Source organism: Coregonus lavaretus (genome assembly GCF_964263955.1).
Source record: "Coregonus lavaretus genome assembly, contig: HAP1_SCAFFOLD_868, whole genome shotgun sequence".
NCBI classification, from domain to species: Eukaryota; Metazoa; Chordata; class Actinopteri; order Salmoniformes; family Salmonidae; genus Coregonus; species Coregonus lavaretus.
In genome coordinates, this window is record NW_028158638.1 from 126,595 (window position 1) to 137,064 (window position 10,470).

General features: G+C 46.5%; 1 protein-coding gene across 2 annotated transcripts; it reads left to right on the plus strand.

Annotated features, from left to right (window-relative positions):
- Positions 1-396: 396 nt before the first annotated feature.
- chic2 (cysteine-rich hydrophobic domain 2) lies at positions 397-9,856 on the plus strand. 2 transcript variants are annotated; one of them, XM_084197978.1, is made up of 6 exons: positions 397-732; positions 1,167-1,221; positions 1,818-1,973; positions 5,978-6,034; positions 6,426-6,485; positions 6,596-9,856. In XM_084197978.1, the coding sequence occupies exons 1-6, from the start codon at positions 602-604 to the stop codon at positions 6,644-6,646; spliced, it is 510 nt and encodes a 169-aa protein (XP_084054104.1). In that variant the 5' UTR covers positions 397-601; the 3' UTR covers positions 6,647-9,856. The 2 variants fall into 2 exon arrangements, with proteins under 2 accessions (XP_084054104.1, XP_084054105.1); XM_084197979.1 differs by lacking the exon at positions 5,978-6,034 and having other exon boundaries at positions 420-732.
- The last annotated feature ends 614 nt before the right edge of the window (positions 9,857-10,470 follow it).

A 10,470-nucleotide genomic window follows, 5' to 3' on the forward strand; every position in this document is an offset into this window, starting at 1 on the left:
TTAAAATGCACACAGCTTAGTAAGATACAACTAATGAAAACAATTGTTTTCCTATAGACGGTTGCTTCATATGATAAAGCTTTAGTGGTATGGACAGAAGGAAGAGGTTTAGCTCATGTGTGATCATCATGGCACACTGGTACAGTCACAAGCAGGCCTAATCATCTCAACTCTGAATCACATGTCTGTTCTTTACTGCAACTATAAATCAATTACAAATAGCTACATACCTTCACCAAAAACATACGATAGCTAGCTACTCTTAGATACATATGTTGAGAGCAAATATTGATATGTAGAACAGAAAGCCATTTGGAATACACAGAATAAATACATTCTGTGGAATTCCTAAATCGACGACGCAAGAACGTCTCTTCCCCTTCCGGTTTTGGCGGGGCTCTGCGGCGGATGTTGATGTTCTGTTTTGGAGACTACCACCAGAGCTAGCTAGCGAGCTTTCGTCGTTGCCGGATACTTTTTTGTTTGGTTGTTGTCCGACGTTTTTTTTAATCGTTTTCAAATAGGGAAGCATCCACTCCCTAAAGACGGCACCGTGTCTCTCCCGGCTCCTCACCGGGGAAGCGCGAGGCCGAGTCGTGCGATGATGGAGGACTTCGACGAGATCTACGAGGAGGAGGAAGAGGAAGAGGACGAGGAGAGGGCCGCTGAGGAGCAGCTGCTAAAGTACGCTCCAGACCCGGTGGTCGTCCGAGGATCTGGCCACGTCACTGTGTAAGCAACCGGCAAGGCTCGCGGGGGGGTTGGGAAAGACCGAAGCACCCGTAGGTAGCTAACGTTAGTCGTCATAAAATAACGATTAGCTAAGCGCTGTGTAGCTAGCTAGCTAGTAAACGAAAGTACACTACGAACCCCGTTTGGCATTAACTAGCTTGTTAGCAGAAAGCTAGCTTGTTAGCTAACATAATCAGGTCGGTGTATTTACGATAACATGGCCAGCCTATTAGTCTGTCAACTTAGCTACTAACTAGCTACCTTAAAAAAAAAAGAATAAACATCGTAACTACCTGGTTAACTAAATATACTTTCCATATGTGGTCTAGTAAAATAGTTAAAATATAACGTCACTCAAGGGGTATGAGGCTAACTAGTGACAGTGTTGTGTGCATCAAATAATGCATTTACTTGCCATGTTCTTGTCCCCGAAGGTTTGGACTCAGTAACAAGTTTGAGTCGGAGTTCCCGTCGGCACTTACAGGGAAGGTGAGTCCACGAAAGCACATACATGTTCTGTAAAAGGAAGTATTTCACGGTAAGGTGCATTTGACAAATAAAAACATTGATTTGATTTAAAGCTGCCATTTTCGACATGTGCCCCTCAGAGGTTTAATGATTTGCAGGTGGTCAGGGCAGTTGCCAGGTGTGCATCAACCATGATTGTATATATATTTTTGTATTGGGATAGTGTTGTGGTGCCATTCTCTAGAAACAACTATCATACCCGGCAACCCTGCATTTCCAGCTAGCTACTAACTCTGCGAGAATACCTTACAAAAGGCAATTTTACAGTATTGTAACTTTTTGTAGTATTGTATATGCAACTTTAACTTATAAAGATTCACCTGAATTCATTGGAACAACCTTGTGTTTATTAGGACGTAATATCGACTCCCCCGAGACAGCTAACAATCTTTCTTGGAGCCGTTGGTAGTGTGCAGGTCTCCCCACCAGAATCTTCTGGGTTCGATTCCACCCTCGGACAAGCTCACTCTCCCTACCCGTTTCAGTACATTTTATGTTGAATTATGAATAATTAATCTGATGTTAGTATTTCCCCCGTGGTTGTCCTGTGTTCCTAGGTGGCGCCAGAGGAGTTCAAGGCCAGTATGAACCACGTTAACGGCTGTCTGAAGAAGACGCTGCCAGTGAACGTGCGGTGGCTGCTGTGTGGCTGTCTCTGCTGCTGCTGTTCGCTGGGCTTCAGTCTCTGGCCCGTCATCTGTCTGAGCAAGAGGGTGAGACACACACTGAGATATATACACTGGGCTTCAGTCTCTGGCCCGTCATCTGTCTGGGCAAGAGGGTGAGACACACACACTGAGATATATACACTGGGCTTCAGTCTCTGGCCCGTCATCTGTCTGAGCAAGAGGGTGAGACACGCACACTGAGACACACTGATATCTATATATATATACACACACACTGAGACATATACACACTGAGACATATACACACTGAGACATATACACACACTGAGACACACACACTGAGATATATACACACACTGATATATATACACACTGAGACACACTGAGATATATATATATATATATATACACACTGAGATATATACACACACACACACACACACACACTGAGATGCACACAGTGAGATACAGTTGAAGTCGGAAGTTTACATACACTTAGGTTGGAGACATTAACTCGTTTTTCAACCACTCCACAAATTTCTTGTTAAACTATAGTTTTGGCAAGTCGGTTAGGACATCTACTTTGTGCATGACACAAGTAATTTTTCCAACAATTGTTTACAGACAGATTATTTCACTTATAATTCACTATCACAATTCCAGTGGGTCAGAAGTTTACATACACTAAGTTGACTGTGCCTTTAAACAGCTTGGAAAATTCCAGAAAATGATGTCATGGCTTTAGAAGCTTCTGATAGGCTAATTGACATCATTTGAGTCAATTGGAGGTGTACCTGTGGATGTATTTCAAGGCCTACCTTCAAACTCAGTGCCTCTTTGCTTGACATCATGGGAAAACACACACACAGAGCTCATATATATACACTGCTCAAAAAAATAAAGGGAACACTTAAACAACACAATGTAACTCCAAGTCAATCACACTTCTGTGAAATCAAACTGTCCACTTAGGAAGCAACACTGATTGACAATACATTTCACATGCTGTTGTGCAAATGGAATAGACAACAGGTGGAAATTATAGGCAATTAGCAAGACACCCCCCAATAAAGGACTGGTTTTGCAGGTGGTGACCACAGACCACTTCTCAGTTCCTATGCTTCCTGGCTGATGTTTTGGTCACTTTTGAATGCTGACGGTGCTTTCACTCTAGTGGTAGCATGAGACGGAGTCTACAACCCACGCAAGTGGCTCAGGTAGTGCAGCTCATCCAGGATGGCACATCAATGCGAGCTGTGGCAAGAAGGTTTGCTGTGTCTGTCAGCGTAGTGTCCAGAGCATGGAGGCGCTACCAGGAGACAGGCCAGTACATCAGGAGACGTGGAGGAGGCCGTAGGAGGGCAACAACCCAGCAGCAGGACTGCTACCTCCGCCTTTGTGCAAGGAGGAGCACTGCCAGAACCCTGCAAAATGACCTCCAGCAGGCCACAAATGTGCATGTCTGCTCAAACGGTCAGAAACAGACTCCATGAGGGTGGTATGAGGGCCCGACGTCCACAGGTGGGGGTTGTGCTTACAGCCCAACACCATGCAGGACGTTTGACATTTGCCAGAGAACACCAAGATTGGCAAATTCGCCACTGGCGCCCTGTGCTCTTCACAGATGAAAGCAGGTTCACACTGAGCTCGTGACAGATGTGACAGAGTCTGGAGACGCCGTGGAGAACGTTCTGCTGCCTGCAACATCCTCCAGCATGACCGGTTTGGCGGTGGGTCAGTCATGGTGTGGGGTGGCATTTCTTTGGGGGGCCGCACAGCCCTCCATGTGCTCGCCAGAGGTAGCCTGACTGCCATTAGGTACCGAGATGAGATCCTCAGACCCCTTGTGAGACCATATGCTGGTGCGGTTGGCCCTGGGTTCCTCCTAATGCAAGACAATGCTAGACCTCATGTGGCTGGAGTGTGTCAGCAGTTCCTGCAAGAGGAAGGCATTGATGCTATGGACTGGCCCGCCCGTTCCCCAGACCTGAATCCAATTGAGCACATCTGGGACATCATGTCTCGCTCCATCCACCAACGCCACGTTGCACCACAGACTGTCCAGGAGTTGGCGGATGCTTTGGTCCAGGTCTAGGAGGAGAACCCTCAGGAGACCATCCGCCACCTCATCAGGAGCATGCCCAGGCGTTGTAGGGAGGTCATACAGGCACGTGGAGGCCACACACACTACTGAGCCTCATTTTGACTTGTTTTAAGGACATTACATAAAAGTTGGATCAGCCTGTAGTGTGGTTTTCCACTTTAATTTTGAGGGTGACTCCAAATCCAGACTTCCATGGGTTGATAAATTTGATTTCCATTGATTATTTTTGTGATTTTGTTGTCAGCACATTCAACTATGTAAAGAAAAAAAGTATTTAATAAGATTATTTCATTCATTCAGATCTAGGATGTGTTATTTTAGTGTTCCCTTTATTTTTTTGAGCAGTGTATATACACACACTGAGACACACACACACACACACCCACTGATATATATCTATATAGATATATACACACACACAGAGATATATATATATATACATACACACACTGAGACACACACACACACACACACACACTGAGATATATATATCCACACAGACATGCGTGCCCTGACACACACACAGACAGATACACACAGACCATACTCAAGGTTACCCGTCTCTCTCTCCTCCACAGACAGATAGACACAGACCATACTCAAGGTTACCCGTCTCTCTCTCCTCCACAGACAGATAGACACAGACCATACTCAAGGTTACCCGTCTCTCTCTCCTCCACAGACAGATAGACACAGACCATACTCAAGGTTACCCGTCTCTCTCTCCTCCACAGACAGATAGACACAGACCATACTCAAGGTTACCCGTCTCTCTCTCCTCCACAGACAGATACACACAGACCATACTCAAGGTTACCCGTCTCTCTCTCCTCCACAGACAGATACACACAGACCATACTCAAGGTTACCCGTCTCTCTCTCCTCCACAGACAGATAGACACAGACCATACTCAAGGTTACCCGTCTCTCTCTCCTCCACAGACAGATAGACACAGACCATACTCAAGGTTACCCGTCTCTCTCTCCTCCACAGACAGATAGACACAGACCATACTCAAGGTTACCCGTCTCTCTCTCCTCCACAGACAGATAGACACAGACCATACTGAAGGTTACCCGTCTCTCTCTCTCCTCCACAGACAGATACACACAGACCATACTCAAGGTTACCCGTCTCTCTCTCCTCCACAGACAGATACACACAGACCATACTCAAGGTTACCCATCTCTCTCTCCTCCACAGACAGATACACACAGACCATACTCAAGGTTACCCGTCTCTCTCTCCTCCACAGACAGATAGACACAGACCATACTCAAGGTTACCCGTCTCTCTCTCCTCCACAGACAGATACACACAGACCATACTCAAGGTTACCCGTCTCTCTCTCCTCCACAGACAGATAGACACAGACCATACTCAAGGTTACCCGTCTCTCTCTCCTCCACAGACAGATACACACAGACCATACTCAAGGTTACCCGTCTCTCTCTCCTCCACAGACAGATACACACAGACCATACTCAAGGTTACCCGTCTCTCTCTCCTCCACAGACAGATACACACAGACCATACTCAAGGTTACCCGTCTCTCTCTCCTCCACAGACAGATAGACACAGACCATACTCAAGGTTACCCGTCTCTCTCTCCTCCACAGACAGATAGACACAGACCATACTCAAGGTTACCCGTCTCTCTCTCCTCCACAGACAGATAGACACAGACCATACTCAAGGTTACCCGTCTCTCTCTCCTCCACAGACAGATACACACAGACCATACTCAAGGTTACCCGTCTCTCTCTCCTCCACAGACAGATACACACAGACCATACTCAAGGTTACCCGTCTCTCTCTCCTCCACAGACAGATACACACAGACCATACTCAAGGTTACCCGTCTCTCTCTCCTCCACAGACAGATAGACACAGACCATACTCAAGGTTACCCGTCTCTCTCTCCTCCACAGACAGATAGACACAGACCATACTCAAGGTTACCCGTCTCTCTCTCCTCCACAGACCCAGAGATCCATGGAGAAGCTGTTGGAGTGGGAGAACAGCCGACTGTACCACAAGGTGTGTTGGCGGGGGGAGGGGGGGTGGAGTGGGAGAACAGCCGACTGTACCACAAGGTGTGTTGGCGGGGGGAGGGGGGGTGGAGCGGTAGTTAAGTTTGACTAATCTCTCTCTCTGTGTCTGTGTCTCTCTCTCTCTGTGTCTCTCTCTGTGTCTCTCTCTGTGCCTCTCTCTCTCTCTCTGTCTCTCTCTCTCTGTCTCTCTCTCTCTGTCTCTCTCTCTCTCTGTCTCTCTCTGTCTCTCTCTCTCTCTCTCTCTCTCTGTCTCTCTCTCTCTGTCTCTCTCTCTCTGTCTCTCTCTGTCTCTCTTTGTCTCTCTTTGTCTCTCTCTCTGTCTCTCTCTCTGTCTCTGTCTCTTTCTCTCGGTCTCTCTCTCGGTCTCTCTCTCTCAGCTGTGTCTACATTGGAGGCTGAGCAAGAGGAAGTGTGAAACCAACAACATGATGGAATATGTGAGTATCATATACACACACACAGAAACATGATGGGGTACTTGAGTAACACACACACACACACACACTTTGAATAACCTCTGTCTCGCTCTCTCTCTCTTCCCCGTCAGGTAATCCTGATAGAGTTCCTACCCAAGATCCCCATCCTCAGACCGGACTAGCCCTCCGTGGGCTCCACCCACATCCTCCCATGGTGCCTCTCTTCACTTGGCTCAGTCACCTATCCAAAATGTCCCCCTCTTTCCTCCCCTAATCAGCCACATACCCATGAAACTACACCACCATTTTGTGTTTACTGGGTGTCGTCTGACTACTCTATATACCCAGAAAACACCTGTTTACACCCTAAAGGCCCTCCCCCTTCTCTGATATCAACCTTTGACCCCTGACCTATTGACTGTCACCGGTTTGTGGGTCGTCATTGGGAGACCCAGCTCAGAAAGGTGTTAACGGAACCATAGAACTGTGGAATTGGAGAACGTGGACTCCTAGCTCTGGACCTGCAATGATGAACCCCTCCTCCTCACACCCCTTCCCTGTACACGAGGCACAATCTTTACTCAGATTTATACCCCTCTTATATTGTTCCCCAACCTGAACTATGAGACACTCCGTGCTGTTCTAGAACCTCTATGGAACCGCTGAGGTAACAATCAAATGGATTAGCTACGGAACTTCTACAGAACATTAACAGAACTTCTATAGAACATTGACATAACTTCAATGGATTAGCTATGGAACTCTGACAGAACATCATTAGAACAGCTATGGAACTCCAACGGAACATTGGTAGAACAGTTGTGGAACTTGCAGCATCATCAGCCTTTTGACTAGTCAAGTGTATCAGTAGAAAGAAAGAACAGCCAAACTAAACACAGAGGCTACGTCTGAAATGGTACCCTATTCCCTAACAGGGCTCTGGCCAAAAGTATGGCGCTATCTAGGGAATAGACTGCTATTTCAGATGGAAGCCCTAGACTCCCCTATCTCCTCCCAATGGGGTGTCATTTCAGATGGAAGCCCTAGACTCCCCTATCTCCTCCCAATAGGGTGTCATTTCAGATGGAAGCCCTAGACTCCCCTATCTCCTCCCAATAGGGTGTCATTTCAGATGGAAGACTCTCCTATCTCCTCCCAATAGGGTGTCATTTCAGATGGAAGCCCTAGACTCCCCTATCTCTTCCCAATAGGGTGTCATTTCAGATGGAAGACTCCCCTATCTCCCGTTATCTCTACACACTAGACTGTCACCCCTAAACCAGAGACAATCACACAAACTGTCTGACTGTACTCTATGGTCACACCCTCAAATGGCACCCTAGTCCCCATATAATGTACTACTTTCCCCACAGCTCTGGTCTAAAGTAGTGCACTTCATTGGGAATAGGGTGCCAGTTGGGATTATAGCCTATGTGTATGGACCCCTATGCTACACCTGGACATGGGCCGGTTTCCTGTATCCATGGCGCTGGGCTGTAGTGTCAGTCTAGCGATCGTTGCCTAGCGACAGGCAGAGGACTGATGATCAGCGATGCAGAACGAACGGAACTGATTGTTTTTCTTCACCTTGTTTTTTTGTTTTGTTTACCTGTTCTGGTTTTGTTTACCTGTTCTGGTTTTGTTTACCTGTTCTGTGACAAGGAAGGTGGATGTTTTTGCATTACTGCTCTCGTTGTGTGTGTGTCTCATTTTGAATGTGTGTGTATTAGATGAATGCCAGCAGGCTTCCCAGCCAACCAATGGTGAACAGACAGAACCGTGGTGGAATACTCACCTGAGTTAAAGGTTGAATCCTAAATGATACCTTATTCCCTTTGTAGTGCACTACTTTAGACCAGTAATGCACTGTATAGTGAATAGGGTGCCATTTGGAAGTCATACCAAGCTGCACTCCTCATGACCCTTGTTGCTCAAACACTAATGCCTGGGTTTGGTTTAGTCTTTCTTTAATCACTGGTGTCTCTCTCTCTCTTTTTCATCACTGATCTCTTTTCTCCACTGGTATCTCTCTCTCTCTCTTCTCCACTGGTATCTCTCTCTCTCTCTTCTCCACTGGTATCTCTCTCTCTCTCTTCTCCACTGGTATCTCTCTCTCTCTCTTCTCCACTGGTATCTCTCTCTCTCTCTTCTCCACTGGTATCTCTCTCTCTCTCTTCTCCACTGGTATCTCTCTCTCTCTCTTCTCCACTGGTATCTCTCTCTCTCTCTCTTCTCCACTGGTATCTCTCTCTCTCTCTCTTCTCCACTGGTATCTCTCTCTCTCTCTCTTCTCCACTGGTATCTCTCTCTCTCTCTCTCCTCCACTGGTATCTCTCTCTCTCTCTTCTCCACTGGTATCTCTCTCTCTCTCTTCTCCACTGGTATCTCTCTCTCTCTCTTCTCCACTGGTATCTCTCTCTCTCTCTTCTCCACTGGTATCTCTCTCTCTCTCTTCTCCACTGGTATCTCTCTCTCTCTCTTCTCCACTGGTATCTCTCTCTCTCTCTTCTCCACTGGTATCTCTCTCTCTCTCTCTCCTCCACTGGTATCTCTCTCTCTCTCTCTCCTCCACTGGTATCTCTCTCTCTCTCTTCTCCACTGGTATCTCTCTCTCTCTCTTCTCCACTGGTATCTCTCTCTCTCTCTGCATCGGTGCTCTCCCTACTTTTAACCTACTTCTCTGTTGTCATTTCTCAATCTCTTTGTACTGTTAAACACTCAGCCTTGAGTCTCTGTCTGTACCAAACAGCACCCTATTCCCTATGTAGTGCACTACTTTAGACCAGGGCCCATAGGGCTATGTATAGGGAATAGGATGCTGTTTTGGACAGCTTTGGCTGATCAGTAAAGGTCGAGGGTCATGCTCAGGGGGTTACCATGGATATACAGGAATATGTTGAATTAAAACGGGACGGCCAAGCCTTCTCCTGGAGAGATACTACTGGCCGTGCAGGCTTTTGCTCCAACCCTGCTCTAACACACCTGATTCTACTAATCGGTCTAATCAGAACCTTGACTAGCAGAATTAGGCGCGTTAGAGCAGGGCGGAAGCAAAAGCTTGCAGACCCAGTAGCTCTCTGGGAGGAGGGTTGGTATCACCAAGACCACTTAGGTTCATACGTCATCAACTAGCTTTCTGATTGGTTTACCGGCCATCAACAAGCTTTCTGATTGGTTACCTCACATATAAAGCAAGTTTAATGCCATAAGCAGATTTCCTGCGTGTGTAGTTATGTTTTCAATTAATCTCAGTCCATGATTGGATATTTTTCACCCCTTTTTATATTCTTTGTATAGTATTTCTGAACAGGTGTGTGTGTAAATGTAACAGGTGTGTGTATGAGGCATATGGACAGGTGTATGTACAGTAAACTACCCAGAAACAAATACTATATTCACTGGCTCTGTAGTGTCTACTCTCTCTGTAGTGTCTTCTCTCTCTCTCTCTCTGTAGTGTTCTCTCTCTCTCTCTCTCTGTAGTGTCTTCTCTCTCTCTCTCTCTCTCTCTGTAGTGTCTTCTCTCTCTCTCTCTCTCTCTCTCTCTCTCTCTCTCTCTCTCTCTCTAAACAAAACAAGTGCCCTGTGGAACCATTTTAGGAACCAATTATTGACAAAGAATTACAGCCCAGTCAGATCAGGGGTGTATTTAATAGTCGCCCACCGTAGCATAAGATTTTGCAAAAAAAACACAACCGTTTCTTTTGGACAAATTCAGGTAGGTCCTTACCCTGTTTTTTTGAGGGGGGGGAAAGCATTCAGTGTGAACCTGTATGCCCGGAATGCTGATCTAGGATCAGGTCTGTTTCCTGGTGAATACACCCCCATGGTGTTGAGTAGTAATGCTGATCAGGTCTGTTTCCTAGTGAATACACCCCCATGGTGTTGAGTAGTAATGCTGATCAGGTCTGTTTCCTAGTGAATACACCCCCATGGTGTTGAGTAGTAATGCTGATCAGGTCTGTTTCCTAGTGAATACACCCCCATGGTGTTGAGTAGTAATGCTGAT